Source organism: Bombus pyrosoma, linkage group LG11, assembly GCF_014825855.1.
Source record: "Bombus pyrosoma isolate SC7728 linkage group LG11, ASM1482585v1, whole genome shotgun sequence".
NCBI lineage: Eukaryota > Metazoa > Arthropoda > Insecta > Hymenoptera > Apidae > Bombus > Bombus pyrosoma.
Window position 1 is genome coordinate 4234234 of NC_057780.1, and position 18791 is coordinate 4253024.

An 18791-nucleotide genomic window follows, 5' to 3' on the forward strand; every position below is an offset into this window, starting at 1 on the left:
TTGGTAAATACCAGGGAAACAAGAGCCAGATTTCCTCTTTAGGATAGTTAATTTAGGTTTTTGAGAAATCAAAGGCTAGTAATTGAAAAACACTGGATATCTACCTTTTTATGGGGATTTTAAAAATGCAGAAAATATAAAATATATAGAAGTCACCGCTATATTTAGAGGGTGAAACAAATCTCTGTGTAAATTTCATTTCTTTCACTGAACTTATAAAATATTATTGCATGAATATTCGCAGCCTTTTTATCAATGAAAATAGGTGGTTCCGGGTAGGTTCTCTGTTTCATGAACAATATTTTGAATTTATTAGGGCAAATAAAGAAAGAAATTTTTGTTAGAGGAAGGAGAATTATAATCGAGAATAGAACATTCGTGAAACAGCAAGTTCAGGCCAGCGAATGTTTATTAGGACAAATGTTAAGCCAGTTGACAGTTAAATGATTTCATGATTTTTGGTCGTTGGTGGATTTCACGTGGCATGACACGTTTCACGCAGTATTAGATTTTCTGTGTTTAATACACAGATGATTTGCATAGCGCATCCAAATTCGAATTAATTTAGCTCCACGATCTAGAAAGCTGGATTGTTTGTTCGAAATTGATTTACCGTGGTGGGAATTGTATAAAATATCTATTTCTGATGCGTGTCATACATCGTCTGAATAACATACATATTTCATATGATAGTCGGTACTGTCATTTGTGTATTAATATTAATTAATGGACCCATCTATATGTAACTATGATATGTATCCAAATCTAAACAACTTTATACTATACTAGGTTGAAGATAAATTTGATAAAAATTAACTTATTTAATAACGTACTAGATTTAAAATAGAAGAAGAAAAGCGAGAAATAATGTAGAAAAAAGAGAATCTTAACAAAAGGTGGAAATCCATGCGTGTTAATCACGCGTGGATATCAAAAACGACAAGGTAAAACGTTAGCAAGTGTTCGGCACGAACGAACAGAGAAGTGGTCGAGGGTAAGCTTACAAAGGGGAAAAAAGATAAACAGGAATTCGACGACGAGAGAAAAGGAAGGCGAACAGCGCTTTCAGAAGGGAGGGAAAATTACAATGATCATTTCTAGGAAGCGTCGTGCAGCGTCGGTATTTCCGTCTGCAGGCAAGTTTCCACGAGGGGTGGAACGAAGTTACTCCTAAACGGCTAATTTCATGCAGCGGAGTAATCTCCACGCCTAGACACCGATGTACCAGGGCCGTATTCCGATACGCCGACATAAGGATAACGTAGCTCTTGGAAATCACTGGATTTTCTCTCTCTATCTATCTCTCTTGTGTTCGTTCTCTTTCTCTGCTTTGAGATTCCTCGAACTTCATGGCGCGTTCCACCTTGATTTTGATTGGATGTTTCGAGACCAAGCTCGTCTCGATTTGCAACAGAAGCGTGGCGATCACGTCGAAGCGAAACACTTGCTTTCTATCCGACTGCCGTGCAATTCGATTTAAGTTGATATTCCTATTGTTTGAGTTTGTCGGTTCGTTATTTCGCATGCTTTGCGAGAAATGGTTATACGTATATTTGATCCTATTACATATTTCTAATTAATTATGGTAATAACCTATAATTTTGGCACAATATCACGATGAAAGAATACTACCGTCTTTTTCGATTCTCTACATATAAAACTATAAACCTATGTCATATAAATGTCACGAAAGTGCATAACTGTCAACCATTTTTCTTTATCACAATGGACAATTATAACCAATCGAATCTATTTTTCCGATATTAATTTTCTTCCGATATTAGGTCCTCGGTTAAAATTCCATTTAATTAAATTTTCAGGCCACCCTTCATCAGACTCACCTTTTCACAAATATATCAAAATCCTTCACGATAAGAATAATTATCTTATCATCGATTGGGTTTTCACTTTCCAATTTTTCCCTTAAAATGCCCCATGAAAACTGTACTGCAATAAACCAATAAATTAGCGAGTTGTCGCACGTTCTGTGCCGCATATTAATGCGCAAGAAACGCGTGCTCATACGCGAAAGCGCAATTAACGCGAATGAAAATAATGATTATAAAAGTCGACGCCATCAGCATTTAATTCATCGCCGATCTCATTCGACACGGACTACTAACAAACGGCGTTTCAACCCGAAATCGCGAAACGCTTTCCAGCCGATACAACAGAAACGAATTAAAATGTTGCTTGGAGCACATATTCAAACCGCGCGCGTCGAGTGCGAAACAATTACGTCCGGCTAAATTTATTTCGCGAAATGTCTGACGGCTGCGCTAACATCCCAAAACGATATCAAAAAGTAAGCGATTAAACGGTAATGCGACGTGTATGAAAAAGACGACGCGCGTTTGAATGATTAATTTTAATTGAGTAATCAGCCTCGACGACAGGTCGCGCCCATCTTCCTCGTAACGACTCTCATTAGAGAAGCGAACGCTACTAAACGCGAATATCGCTTAAGCTTCTAATCGACAAAGGGAATCGAAAGCAATTATATCTATTCGTTATATTGGATACTTCTATTCGATTTCCAAAATTTCCATGAAACGATTGTTATTACTTCGGTGGTTTTATGTTTGCAACATTGGTATTGTATTATCGTTTTATTTTAACATTATGATGATATTGTATATCGTTTTATTAATAACATTTCCTGGATAATTTATTAGTAATTAGTAGAACGTTAGTTTTTAACGGATTAACAGTGTTTGGAAACGAATTTTGATCATTGATTTTTAAGAGTATAGTCTATCATCTGAATTTATATAATTCATAATCCGTTTGATTATAGCGAAATGCTTTCGTTTCTAGAGGTTTCGATTATAACATTGTACAAAATCGAATAGTGAATTTTGATAATTAGCGCTATGAATGAAAAGACTTTATATGCACGTGAATTCTCTCTTTTCTCACTACGGGTAATAAAAAGAAATTCGTTCTGCTGGCTATGGAACGATGAAGAAGGCATGTACCTGCGCGGGAAAGGCTGCCTCTAAATGGCTAATTTCATATAACGAAGCAATCTCTACGTCCCGACGCCTGTTCCACGGTTGTAACGACGCTCATTAAAGAAACGCAGATACGGAGAACAATACAGAGAAAGAAAGAAACCGTAATGCTCGTAGGCCAAGAACGTAACATGCTAATATCTAGAATTAATCGATCTCTTTATCATTCACGATCGATTTCATCCAGGTGAATGATCGGCATACGCTATTTGTAATATGTTAATACGTCAAAATATATTCTATATTTATGATATGAGTTCTTATTCATACAGCAGGAAACGTTCCACTTCTGTCAAATTAAATCCTCACTTGTAATATCTGAACACTACTCGAGCTACCTATAATTTCAATTGATAACAATGCGTTGCTAATAACCTATCACAATGGCTGGTACAATGAACGATTAATTAAGAGAAGAAATTGTACAAAAATGACCATATAAAACAAAAACTCCCTTCTGAATTGCCAAAATCAAACCGTTCATATACACCTCTATTACATTAAATTTTCGAAATTTTGCACGGCGTATCTATTCCATTTCCTTACGAGAATAATCTTCGTGATTTTCACGAGCAATACCAAAAGTCATCCAACTGGATCAGCAGATGACGCGAGAAAAAAAGCAGAATATCGCGAAAGCAAAGGATACTAGGAGATTTTTGGAAGGAAATCCTTACCAACACGGGCGCAAAGAAACAATGAAGAAGAAGGTCCAAGAATATGGGGCGGAACAAAGGGCGTCTCTGACCCCGTTAATTTCGCATAGAAGAAGCTCGTTTTTGGTTTCCTTGCGAAAGAACACCGTTGCTTCGAGTATCGCGTGCCTCTTCGTAAGGAAAAAGGGAGAAAGACGTGAAAGTAGTCGTCGGTCTATGCTTTTATCCCGCCGTACGTCCTCCCTGATGCTGATGGCGCATTTCACATTCTGGCTTATGCTCCGCCACACCATGCGCATCCACTCCGTCCTCGTTATACTCCCCCATCCCGTTGTTCATTCCCCTCTTCGTGGTTATATATCCTTACGATCCTAAAGAATAATACAGATACACCTTCGTGGCCGCGAACCAAGCCTGGCTATCCTTACGCGCAAGTCCTTCCGAGGAAGCTCGAGATTTTTTCGCCAAAGGTTCGCCACGAAGATCGTCTAGCTGATTTTGGACTTCGGGTATTAGGTTGACATCAGGGAAATGAGGAAACGGAAATAGAAAGTTTCAACATAGATCGTATACTTACTTGTATTTCTTCTTTTTTGTTTATTTTTTATTCCTATTTTTCTTTCTTTACATCTATCAATTCAGAATTCGACATGATCGATATGTTTCCACTTAATTAGTTAAATAAATGAATGTTTTACCTGAACCCATAGACGACACGAAACATGAAAACAATTTCATTAACAATTCATATATGATAATCAAAATTGTGTTTTGTCATGCAATTAAATCATTTCAGAAGAAGGAATAATACGCTTTTACTATTTAATCGAGTATCATTCCAATGTGAATAAATTAAAGTTTTTGGTTAAAAGTATACAATTCAACGTCTATATCGTGCTCTTGTACCATAGAAAATTAACTTCGTTTTTGTAACTGCACATTTTACGGAACAATGTTACTGCTTTCATTGATGGAGAACTGCAAATTGCGCGGCACCACATTTTTTTGCAATTAGTGGTCCCTGAATAATTCATGCTGACACATTTACTAGCGGCAACACCATTTTAATACTATGCAATTAATTTCTTACAAAGTTTTTCCATGACCACGTCCATCGTCCGTTACATGTTCACCTTTTCAAATAAAAATCTATAACTTTTCAGGGAACCGAATAACAAACATCGATGAAAATTGTTTCAAAGTAAATAAGGGCTGAAAATGTAATAGCGTAGTAAATTTTTATATTTCAATTAAAAACGGAAATCGTTAAACGATATTTACTGGATTGTAACAATTCATATTAATATTTTTCGGAGTTAATATCTCAAACCTGCATTTTATCGTTGAACTAAAATCATAAACCTTTTTCAATGCAACGTAACAACGCATATCTAAAGCTTTAAATATTCACGTAAATAAATACCATTTTTTAATATCTGTTTTTCCAAATCTAAAGCTGCTGAAACTTTGAAATCTCCATATTATTAGTTTAATTTAATCAATCCTTTATAAATCATTTCAAACCAGAAGTGACCTATCGATTTTATAAAATGACGTTCATCTAATATTCATTGCAAGCTCAATATCCATGTATATATATTATTAGAAAATATACGAACACTTATTTTTAGCAAAATGCTTTTGATAAAATTACAGATAAAAAGGTCAGAACAATAATTTTCTTTCTTATTATTATCACTGTCATGTATATTCTGAAATAAAACGAAAATGTACATAGAACAGTCGAAATTGAATCGTTTGATTTTGATTTTTATACGTAGATTATCTACGACCGAATAATATCAACTGAAAGTCAAACGCAATGTGACAGGGACCAATTTTTTCAACAGCCCGCGCTTATGAACAATGATGTCGATTCACGGATAATTTTTAAAAAATATAGCAATGCAATATACAGTTCGCCAGATAGTTATTCACACGTGCATACGAAACAACGACGTAATACCTCGCGAAGTATCAGGCTATGAGTTATTTTACATTTACCGCTTAAAAGAGTGGCATTAATAAGTAATGCAAAATACGGATTAGATCGTACGCGTCCGGAAAGGCTGAATGCTACATTATCTTTGAAACACGATGAAACTTACACGAAGGTATTATAATACCGCTGTAAACGTAACCGCACCGATGTAAAATGCGAGCAAAAGCGGTGTACCCGCCACGTTCTTACGTAACTTACGGCCCTTTTATGTAGATTCGATCGTAAATTAAAGACCGTTGCAGCTTTCGCCGCGAAATAATTACACGCGATGCGTCCGCGGTCTCTTCTTTACGCTCGCTGATTTTTCCGGAAGCTTGATCCTGCAAGTCGCTGTCCAAATATAACACGAGATTCTATAAAGCGTTTTACATGCATATACACATTCAACGGTCTTGAAAATAATCTGGATAGTTTTATAATTGAAAGTTTATTTAATGCGTCGAATAAAGAGCTTCGAGCTGAAAGAAATTCTGATCCTAATCTAATTTTGTTGAATTATTTGGCAACTTTGAGAGATTTCTAATTTCGATACCTTTTTCCACTTTTGCTCGTAATAGATGGATAGAAGTTGCTAGGACGTGGAAAATTCCGTAGAACTTGTTAGTGCTTCGTTATGCGAGTATGTATCTAAGTATGATCAAAGAATAATACTTTCCTAGTTCGCAATAAAGTTGATTCGATGCGTAAAACGAATGGAATTTTCCAATATCTTTTTATAAATATTAAACCATATTACACTATATAGATATTATCGTAAAATTTTAATTCTGCCTTATCATATTTCTTCTGTCGATACTGAGACCCAAAATGAAACTATACATATATATGTGCCTCTTAAGAAAATTACCTATTTATTCTCGCTTCATCCTCTTCCCCAAATTTGAGTGAGTTTAAACAAAATGCATGCCGGAATGATTAAAGCGTGCGGTGAAGTCACAGAACGCCACTGCAGAATTAGGAATATGTATGCGAAGACGTGAAACATACGTAACTTCTTGAAAAGCAAAACGCTACACTCTTCTTTTGAGAACGTACAAATAGGAAGGAAGGAACTGGCATTCAAAGTGAAGCAAAAGCGAAGAGTACTGAAGATCGATCGAATTCTGGAAAAAGGGAAATAAGAACGATAGGTATAATACGTTTACGAGGTTTCTGGGTTGGAGATGTATGAACAGTTAACAAACCCTTGGAACACTGTTTCTTGTATTTTTAGGTCAAAAAATAAGCGGCATGATATTGGAACGGCGCTACACACGCTGAAAGCAAATTTAATTTTCTGGCAGAACGATTCGATCAAACGGTACATTAATTGATCGTAGGTTGCTTTGACCTCAAAGAACTACGTGACTCGAAATTGGGACGCAAAACAAAAATATTGTTTAAGGAGTTTCGGAAGGTTTGGAAAAGATTTTTTCCAGATGAAAGCAACAAAATGTAATTATTCCAGGTAATTTATTGTAAACTCTCTGGCAAAGTTATGAGGTCACTTTCTTCTTGAAAAGATTCAAGATAAGGCCATTCCTCTTCGAGAAACTTGCAATTTTCGACGCGAATATTAACTTTGTCGATAAATAGCTTTGAGAAAATGCAAAACCTATCCTCGATCTTCCAATAATGTTCTACAAACTGTGAATTCACAATTGTTAATCATTTATATTAAAATTTTTATATATTTACAATTTATGTATATAACCTGACCTATACTATATACTTATTTGTATATACTTACAATTTATATTTGCCATATTGTTGAAACTTCGTTAATTCCATGCAGATCATTCTCCTCGTCTTCTCCTTACTACATCTTCGAAACTAGAAGCGTTGAAAAGCTTTAAAGTAACCTGCGAACCGAATGGTTCACTTGGCTTTGATTGATCGAGTTAAAACAAGCCAGCTGCATCCGATTCGTAGTCGAGTCATTCCGATGAATTCATACTGGCTCTGGCAAACTTACTCCGTTTGAGACAACGAGAAGAGAAAGAAGATAGAAAAATATAAAAGAATTCAAGAGGTATTACTTCGAAAGAAAAGTAATCGCGCGAGACAGAAAGGCGAGAGAACGGGCACAGCTCGACGACACACGTAGATAAACGACGAATTGTTCACGGGTCAGATCTTCCACCTCGATTCACCTTCTTTTGTTGCGTCGAACTTGCCGCGTTCGATTTTTAAATCGTCCCACACCGTTCTTGTATCCCGACATGCGTTATTCGATAACGTATATCGTGTGTCTGAAGAAAGGATTATGTATATTCCTATCGAAAATCGAGAGATTCGGCGAATGCCCCGCTTCTGTCACGCGACAGAGCATCGTCTTTCTTTATCGTTGCAAAGTTGAAAAATTACAGCTTTACCGAACAGACTATAAATGGACATTCTGTTCTTTTTAAACAGTTTCTTAGCAGATTTGTGATCTGTCGACTGCTTTCGAACGAAATATCAGGTCATACTGAAAGTTTCTGCGGTTTTTAGAGTATTTCAGTTTAATTCCGTACACTCGTATGTGGAACTCGGACAAAATTAAGTAGTCGTTGAAAGTTACGAAGGAATATCATTCAACTCGATACTGTATACGACAAAGAAAGTTTCTAGGGGTACATTGTGCTAATGTATATACTATAGAATGCAAACGATTTTACACTGATAAGCTACGTTGGTACACCAGTACTGACGCTTTATCAGAAATATACCAGGATTTTTGACTGACAATGTATATCTTCGAAATATCATACAAATAAAAATAGAAACTAATTGCTTTAATCAAACATGAGCGATGTAGGTCACAATTCTAGAATACGACTATTTTCTCGTTGTTTTGTGATAAATTCTGGAAATAATAAATCTCGCATCATACTCGTTTGTATCGTAAATATTACCGTGATTAACCGAAATATATTTTTTCGTAAATTGAATTCATATTAATTTCGGGATTTTCAGGAACTCGAGGGATCCCGATATATTTGTCAATCTTCGTCGTAATATTCACTTGGACAGAGATTTCATTAAACGTTAAAGGAGAACATTTCATGGAACTGGTTTAAGTCAAGCTACCGAACTCCGAGCCTAGTTCGATCATTTATTTCGGCAAACAAATTGCGAAAGCGTGGTTCGAAACTGCTGCGAGCGAATTCTGTACTATAAATAATTCCCAGTCAATTCATAATCGAACCAGGGTTTATGAAATTCTAATGTCGAAAGCATAGATTTACCCTGGCTCGTCGAAGTCTTTGCCCTGAGACACAGCGAAAGCCGAGCAATTTAACAGCATTTTCCACCCTTCGTCTCGATCTATTAAATTCGTCTCGATAAATCCATCGAACCTCGTATAAACATTTTATCAACTAATAACCGAGTTCCCCCTCATAAATTTTCGATATTCTCACATCGATGATAGATATCTGCTTTTGAAAATGCCGCCTTGTGAAGCATCCAGGCAATTTGCGAGGGATTAGCTTCGAGCGGACAAAACGTGAAAAAGAATACAATACGATACCTTACGGTAGAAGCAGAATGAAGAAGGAATTTAGAAAGAGAAAACTTCTTCAAGTATCGTTATTCTAGAAGAGTATGAGAAGGCCAGGTATAGGAAGCATGGTAAAAGGGGAGTGTCAGATGGAAATAGCAGTGAACACTCGATAAGAACGTCCCTCAGGAACCACGCCATCCAACGAATGGAATCATTCGATGAGACGTGGGTGTACGTGCATGTGGTTTTCTATGGAAAAAGCTTCTTGGGAAATACGATTGCTTTTTGATAAATATGCCTATAGACCTATTGACCAATATAATCACGATAGTCGATTCCCTCAAGATTTTACAGGTGTCCCAATTTTTGTGATTCATTCTGTGAGTTATTATACGTATATGCGAGATTAAGGTGCCATTAACGCGAATTATTGCATTCTCGATGAGTTTTCGACAATGAAATAGAAACTTTATTGGATGTAGAATTATTTTATAAATCTCTAAACTTTTGATGTTCTTTCCTACTCTATGAAAACGAGAAATTTTGATATAACGTATTTAATGTACTCGAAACTAGCGCGTGTATTTAAAAAAGTTGTTGCTTCTCGATTCAATATCTTACTTTTTATGTCAAAACTTTACATAAATATTACATAAATTACTTTCAGCAGTGATCATATACATATAATGCAATGTAAACTTCTACGTGTAACGTCATGTAACTCTTTCTCACGAACGAGATTAAATGACTCCGATCAACAGAAGAAGAAAATACGAAAGTAAAAATTTAATCGGTCACAACGAAGAATATGAAATGTCCTCAAACTCCAATGTCCTCCAATTGAACGATATAATTCCATTAATAAAAGATATTCCCGATTGCTCGGGAACGCTGTTCGGCTTTCTATGAAGTGGAATTCCATTTTTCTGTTCTCACCCTTTGAAACAACGCGGAATCAGCGGCTTGGAAAATAAATTGTCAATCAAATTCTGTCTAACTCAGGCAGGTCAGAATTCCGCATAAACCACAGCTGTTGAATTAAATAGCCGATTTAATCGGTCCAAACGAGTGTCTTCGTTTTTTTTTTTTTTTTCCTGAAAAAAGATTATTCACACGAGCTGCGTGCTCGCAAAATAGAAACATTCGACGATTCAAAATTAATTTCGACTCGACGTTTTTCAATATTTGAAACGGGTGTATGATCGACGATGCGAAATAACATTTCGATTGCTAGAACATATATCTGCAAATAACGGGAGGTCCTTTTTAACTGATCAAATATCGATAAAACAAATAATTCTGTCTTTTATTAGTTTTATTGGTATTTACTAATCAACAAGACTGATTTTATCTCTTGTTAATTGAAACAAGTGGAGTCAACGTGAAAACAAATTTTCATTTCGTTTATTGGTAAAATCATTGAATCATAAATATGACCCGTTATTAAGATTGTAATAATATGTATATATGTATATATACATAATACGTATAAATATGTATGTATTTTAGACAGAAAATAAGCGAAGAATATGCTATATTTAAAGCTTGCCGGGATTTCATAAATTCATATCATAAAATTGTTTTGAACCTAGCTCATCTCTGAATATTTTTCCATAACTTTTTTTTGGAAGCAATTTATACGGCTGCGCAAAAACAGCAATACGTTATATTATGAAATTTTTAATATCTTCAAGAATCTGTAGTATGAAATTTTCAATAAACTTGAACTAATAAACAGGTCAGTTATTTGAAACATAATATTCGTCCGTCTAAACGGTAGCTTAATCACCTATAATTTACTTTAAAAATAAAACAAATTTGCTTATATCCGACGCTTTATAAATAGAATCAAAATTACAGCTACGTCTTCGTAATGCTGGCAGTGATTAAAAAGCAGTTGGAAAAAGCATGGAATGTAGAGGCACGGCGCGTTAAAAAAACGTAAAAGATCAGGCAAGCAGATCGCGTTAATATTCGTTCGATAGCAATTACTATTCTTCCAGTTTAGCTGTCGCGTTGACCCGATTCCCCCGACAGTTTTATTTATTTATCGTTGCACGACGAACCCCAGCTCGCGTCCATTCCGATTTCATTTAGATATTTAATGACGATTTTAACGGTGTCTCGTGCGCGTAACGTTTCTCCAAACACGAAACTCGATAACGATTTTTATTGGTCAAATATATATAATCCTACCATTAATCTTATTCCAGGTTTAGATATTTATCCAGAAACGACAACGTTCTATAATAATTTCACAATTTTTCGGATGAAATTGTAATTAAAGTTAATTTTCGATGTTACCAACCGCCATAGTGTCGTGAACTATTCATTGAATATGGCTAAATTTGAGTGTTTGATCAATACCATATTTTGAAACATAGTGAAATATATAAAAACATAAAATATATAAAGTATTCATTCTTTCACTTGAATAATCAAATGATCTTTAATATTTTACCGATCAGGTTAGAAGAGACTGAAATATTTTACTCCATCAACCGACTAAACTTAATCAAAATGTATTTGATTTTACTAATTCAATCTGAGCTATTGCTGATCTACGTGGGTCGTTCAGAAAGTACTATCCGTACAGAAGCCATATAAAACGATGGATTGTACTTACAAAAAGCTTTATTCGTGTACTGACATAAGTTATGCAAAATTTTGTGTTTAAATATTTCAAGCATTGTCGTTGTGTCACACGTTTAACACATTGACTGCCGTGGGGGTCACCGGTGGCCCTCGCCACGAAAAATGCTTCAAGCAAGATTTTATAACTCATTTTATTTGCTGCAAATAATATTTCAACATAATATGCATCGCATAATGAAAAGTTCGCGTCGCCGGCTCACTTGGGCAAACCATGGAAAATTCGTCTGACAGTCAACGTGTTAAAATGACGATGCGAATTGAAAATCCCTCCGATGCCACTTTTACGCTTTTCCAGGGCTGTAAAGATTCTTCCAAAAGAAATTCACCACCGATTTACGGCAGTTAACGGTAATAGACTTACGGATGAATTATTAGTAAGACTGTGGGTGCGGGATTCAATAAGAACAAAGAACTGTACGTTATCGTAAGTATTCAGGCTGCTCGTCTCTCATTACAGAGGGGCTCAAGGACGTGTCTGCGATTTCATTGCAAATCATATTCATTATGTTCATTTTTTTGCAAAAGCTTAAAGAGTTTTCCGGCCAATAATGCTTCACAAGAAACGATGATTTAAAGAATTGAGTAAGACGATGGTTATGTGAACTGACGGCGGAACCATATGACAAAGACGTACAAAAAGCTCGTATAACGTTACGATAAGTGTTCAAATGGGGCTGGTGGTTCTATTGAAGAATAGCTTAGTATATGTACTTTAGTATATATAATAAAATTACAAATAAAGAAAACTTGTCAAGATGCATTTGTATCGTTGTTATTTCAAAACGGATATTACTTTCTGAACGATTCTCGTAAATATAATACATTTTCAACAAAAATCGTTACTTCTAGCTTCGAAAATACTTTGCCAGACGGCTGTTTGCTTTACGCATTGTGTAAAATTAACAGCATCGCAATAATATAAATGTTACAGGTCTAATTAGAGAAGTCTCACGTCTAAAAAGAAATTCTAAACAAAGCAAGCAGTCTTTATTTGAAATATACCATAGTTAGTTCACCAGATTTCGATTCCTACAGATTACGATAGCTATGTTACTCCTATTTATTTACTATTTATCATTTATTACAATTATATTTTTTTCATTAATATCTACTCGTCGAAAACAGGATTAAAAAGGATATAACAAGCAGATTTCACAAAGGTCGGTAATTCCTTTTGTTCACTTTGTCCAGATTAATGCCGAAATACTGTTGACAACAGGAGAGCACAACGATAATTGCGAGCAAATCGTGAGAAATATTTATCTGATACGAGAATATCGTTATTAACGATATTTTGGAATATTCACCGGTGATCTCGCTTTTGTTTCGCATTATTCTTTTCCCATCTCATTATTTCACTTTATACGCCGTATTTTTTCTCCCTTTACCACCGTAATAATTTTTATAGCCAGCTAATGGTATTTTCATCATACTTCGCGGTGAAATGTCCAGGGTATTTTTATTCTCGCAATGAGAATACCGTAGATTAATCGCTTTTGGCTGATATTCGACCGTTCTACATACAGAGTGCTTCATAATTGACGAAACCTGGATCAAAGCTAAATCGCCAATACCGAAAGACAATGAGAAAAAATTTCTATAAATAAAAAGTCAATACGATGCGCCCGTAGTTTAGAATTACGATCGGTGTTCTCTGAAATATTTTCTGAAATTTAATCTAATGCATTCTGTTTCACATTTTATACAAATTCATAAATTATTACATTAAAAGGTATCCTTTCATTCGGCAATTTCAACCTTAAGTATTAAACAACGTATGATTCTACGTATGTATACACTTGAAAATGATAGTAGCTATTTGTGAATATTTATACAAGTTTATTAATGTGTTACTAATATGAATTACATATATATACATACATTTGTTCCGTCGTATATTTCCACTTGAATCTCCTCGAAATCAAAATTATACAAAGATACTAGAAATGTTGAAAAAAAAATGAATTAACACGAGAGAAACACCGTCGGTATAATATTTCATATTGAGCAGAATTAAAGTTCGAAAAATAGAAAGAAAAATGATCAAAAATAGAAAAACGACCGGTAGTAATTTTGCCGATAAATCGGAGCGTATTAATCGTAACGGTATAATTTCCCTTCGCCGGGTAGTGCGTTGCTATATAATTATAACGAAATGTTGCAACGCGCCAGATTGCAACAATTATCGTCAGTGGCTAATTAACAAAGAACCAAAGTAAATCATTGTCTCTGCACGCTATCGTTATGGGGCGCGTACACGGCATACGGAAAATCGGAGTGCGTCGGTATGGAAGCTAATTATCGTTAAGCGACGACTTGAAATGGCAACCAGAAAATCGATGTGCCGAACGGTACGGTCTTAAAATTACAAATAACTATATCCGATTGCCAAGCGAAATTGTAACAAATGTACTTAAGTTATTGTTCGTGGCGATAATTTCTATTGCGTGAAATTTTGCCAGAGTAACTATAGTGATTATTCCACGCACTTAACATTTAATCGAGTCGTGTCATTATAATTTATTCTACGATTATCAGGAATAGTACAATCCGCTGAATTTCGAAAAGCTTATAGAAAGATTTTGCAACATTCTATAATTTCCAAAGAGTTTTACGAAAAGTACCTTTAGTTAAGTAGTTTAAAGAACCAAGTCAATTCTAATATACCATGAAAGCTCTTTGAAAAAATAACGACTATGGCGAATCCTTTAAAGAGATAGTATACAGGATTTCGATACTGCGTTTTCCAATTTCCACCTTTCCCTAAGTCTTTTCCTTTTCCACGACACGACATTATTTCAATAAGATTGTTTCCCTTTTTCTACGTCGTCGAACTTTTTGTTCGACCAACTTGATATTAAATTTCTATTCCGAAATATGACCGTAACTATGTACATAACTATATATCGAGAGATTTTCTACTCACGGTTCTGTGACCATTGCGTTTCGAGGTTAATCCGTAATCGTTGGCAAGTCTGTTTGACTCGACGAGATCCGAGAGACAAGTTTTAATACTTACTTAAGAACGGAACGGCTCTGAACGCTTCAACCGATCATTTTCGTCTTTTCACAAACTAAAAGGGGAAGCTACATGCTTCTTTGAACTCGTTTCCTTTAATAAAGTTGCTATTTTCAGGAAATACCTCTCAAACGAACTATTTCGTAGTGAGACGCGACACGTAGGATAGTTGAAAAAGCAAAGTTGAATCTGTTTCCTCGTTCGTAACGTTTCAATTTTAAGAAGATTACTCGTGCATAACGACAAATAAATAGAAATAATCGACACGTTGATATTCATAAAATTTGCGTTTTAAAATTAATGTCCCTGAATCAAGATATCACAGATTAATTTACAATTGAAAATTTTCTAAAAATATCGTATGATATTTTAAATTTGAATACCGTTATGTAGGTTGTTATTGATATATGTCACTTTTTACAATAGTTATCACAATGAATCTCGAACTTGTTTAGTTTCTAGGAACGCAAAATTTATAGTCGGTTTAATCGATGCCGGTCCAATTTACTCGATTCGGTCATAAAGCAGTAACCAGAAATTACAGTTTCGTTATCGAAAATCAAAACAGATCCAACCTAGTTCAGCGCCGTTCCAATGACTACATCAATTTCAACAGTAATACTAGATGCTAAAATCCTTTATGTACTTACATCGTATTTTTCCTGAATATGAGGCCCAGCTTGAGCGATGTACAACGTGCTGGCTGTGTCGAACATCAACTCCAGAGGAATCCTCGTTACTCGTTGCTTGGCCATTTCGTGACAGTTTAGATATAAGGTGACATCAGTCGTCGATACTCTGATTACGATCTTCGACCATTTCTTTGTCAACTTCGGCACCGTGAATTTCGCCACCTCTTCCGAATGCGAATGTAAATCAGAATTGGTGTAGACCAGTGAGACATTCTGGTTTGTTCCTGGACCATCCTATAACAGAGAGAATGTTATATTTAATATTAAAAATAGTAGAATTTTCTCTAGATCGGTTTGAATCGGGAGAAAATGCCAAGAGATTCGAAAGTCGAAGTGTTTTCGCGCGGTCTCAACCCGTCGCTATCGATTCTCATGGGGATCGTACTCTCTTTCGAAACGTCGAAAGCAACGGAGAGCTGCTTTCTCTGCGGAACACGTAGACGCGGTATTACCCGTGGAAACGGTGCCGCAGGAAACGTGAAAGATCTCAAAGAAACTTGAAGACCCGGCAAGCTACAACAACGGCCTCAAAGATATTGGGAAACATGAGGAAATGCCCTCCATACACCGACAGGGAGCGTCGACTTAAAAGTCTATCGCGCCACCGCAGCCGGTTCCTTCTAAATCGACCGATTGTACTTGGAAATTTTTGCCTATTTTCCGATTGCTTTTATATTCAGACTCGAATCGTTTGTGTTTCATTTCACGGTTTTATGAAACGTAATGCGACGGAAGCAGACGAGTGAGACTGCGAACCCTGTCTTATCAGAAATCTTTTAAATTTTGCGCTCGCCATCCATTGTTTGAAATATATTATTTTTGTTACAGGAACGAGGATACGACAGTGTGATCGTTTATCAACATTTTTAACTAAAATAGAAAAATTTTAAATGGAAATATTTCTGAATTTAAAATATAAATACTTATGTATTATTTGGTTACGAAGCATTTTATGTTGACTGTATCGTAAGAATGGAAGATAACGTACAACGTTTAATAAAATAGAATAAAGCCGCGCTTTTAACTTCGATACTATATTTCTATTGTTCCTTACAGATTCCTTACATATCTCTTGTATGTGTAAATTGATGTACTTACGGATATCCGGATGCCTAATTGCACAACAGTTTCGAAGGGATTTAGGACGGCGAAGAGATAGCTGGTTCTAAATGACGTCGGCTTAAAAGTTGCTACCAAAGTGAACTCTGCTGGCAATTTTTCCGGCAAATATAATCGATACGGCTGTTTAACTTCGGAGCCAGGTCGGAAGCCAAAACTTGGAAATCCGTCGAGACCATCGTCGATGTACAAATTATTGTCGTCTGTTAATGCCACGGAAGCTTGAAGTAAATCATATTCCAGCTCTGAAACAAAAGGGTATGAAGAAAAACAGTTAGAAGGCTTTCTTCTTCAGAAAATATGGATTACAACTTGTCGACAAAAATTACGTTTAATATTTCATGGCCGCAAAGAGAAGTTTTAATCTCAATGAGACGTAAATATTTAGATCTCGTACATATCGAACTAAAAACGTAAAGTTATATTACATCCTTTAAAATAAATAAATTGATAAATATAAATAAATTTTCAATCATTTATAAGCCTCTATATGCTAGCTAATATCTGATGAACATTTATTACATAAAATCCGGACTTGAATTTAATATTAAAAGTCCCGTTAATATTAAAAGTCATATTAAAGAGTAATAAATAGAATTATTCAGGAATTGTAATTATTAATACGTATACATATAGCGTAACGAAATGCAAGAATAGAACCAGATACATGACTAACACGGGTTGATCGATCAAGGACTCTACGTTTCTTTCATTTTTATTTAATCCAAGTCAGAGGCAAATAAGCTAACTCTCATACAAGCGTACCTGCGCATCTCGTTTTCCCTTATTTCTATTTGCCAACCTGTTCCACAAAATTGCAAACTCCCTTAAGTAAAAGAGAGCAAAAGATTCAGGACTTGGAGCTTCAAAGTGTATAAAACTCCTCCCGTTAAGACGATTTTAGATCAACATCATGAAAGTGGACAAGTACTTGAGAAGGGGGAAAAAGAACGGCGAAGATCTCAAACATAATTAGAAATCCTTTCCTCGGAACTTTTTTAAGAATAATTCACAATCCATTATATCATTGTAGCAATTTTATAATTTTCGCTACTTTTTCAAACATCAGCGATCAACTAACATCGAACAATTCTCGATAAAAGAAAAAATATCAAACATGAGATAGCGATAGATACTACCGTTATATAAATATACAATCACTGAAATAAAAACTTTAACGATTAATGCGATTTCTGGTGCGAAGATCGACAGAAACGAAGTGTAATTATCGCGAAAATTGGAATTTTTACATAATTTCATTACGCTGATCCTTTCAGTGATCAAAATTTCACTGCAAATTCCTTTCGAATCCCTCGATGCTTCCAATAAAGCCCCAGAACTCTGGCGAAATTCACGAGCTCTATTTTCGGGGAATAACAGGGAAAATAAACGAAAATCCATTCAACATTCCTACATCGAAAAAATAGCCGAATTTCCCGCCTCGAGATTAAATGATAATCCAGAGGGATTGTTATTTACACAGGGAAATACTTGACCGGCGTTGTTATAATGTATCCCCGGTATTATATAGCAGGCGTCTAATTTGCACCTCTCGTTTCATGCAAATTGTTTAAACGCAGTTCGAACAACATATCGGGTTCTTGTAATATCACGGTGAACCGCGGATATTATTTAAACGCGACTGTTACGCGAACTGCTCGGTTCCCTACGAGACTATAGTTAATTAACGACACGCTGTTGAAAGCGAGGCGAGTCGCGGCAGAGGGGGGGGGGAGGAGAGGGGCGAAAAATGCGAACCGACGAAAAGTAGTTCAAACTCGAAGCGAGAGAACTTTAATTAATTCGGTGCGTGGAGACTTGGGGCAGCCGCCTTCACGGGATTAGTGAACGAAATCTTGATAAAGCCACCGGGCGGATACGATTCGGGTTACGAGAAAGTCCTGAAAGGTTAACGCCCTTGAACATCTTGTTTGGTCGAACTGATTGGAATTATTAAGCAGTTTAAATTGGACAGGTCTCCAGACGTAGTTAAAGTTCGCGGCAGCGAGTTAGCTTTTTTGAAATTGGAATTGGTTGTGAAGTTCTTCGATCCGTGGAAGAAGGAGAAAGGTAAAAAAAGCCCTTGAGGGTATTTGTTATGAATATCGTAATTCCTTTACATGGATATAATTTTAATTTACTTGATATGTATTTTTTGCATTGATAGG

The 18791-nt window shown here is 35.7% G+C and overlaps 1 protein-coding gene across 8 annotated transcripts in view; it reads right to left on the bottom strand.

Moving 5' to 3' along the window:
• Positions 1-18791, bottom strand: part of LOC122572712 (collagen alpha-1(XVIII) chain) — a 344291-nt gene that overhangs the window by 247912 nt on the left and 77588 nt on the right. For all 8 annotated transcript variants that reach the window (XM_043738049.1, XM_043738048.1, XM_043738046.1 and 5 more), the window contains exons 4-5: positions 16603-16868; positions 15463-15738 (exon numbers count right to left, since the gene is read on the bottom strand). In XM_043738049.1, coding sequence (XP_043593984.1) covers positions 15463-15738; positions 16603-16868 — 542 coding nt within the window. The remainder of the gene's footprint in view (positions 1-15462; positions 15739-16602; positions 16869-18791) is intronic.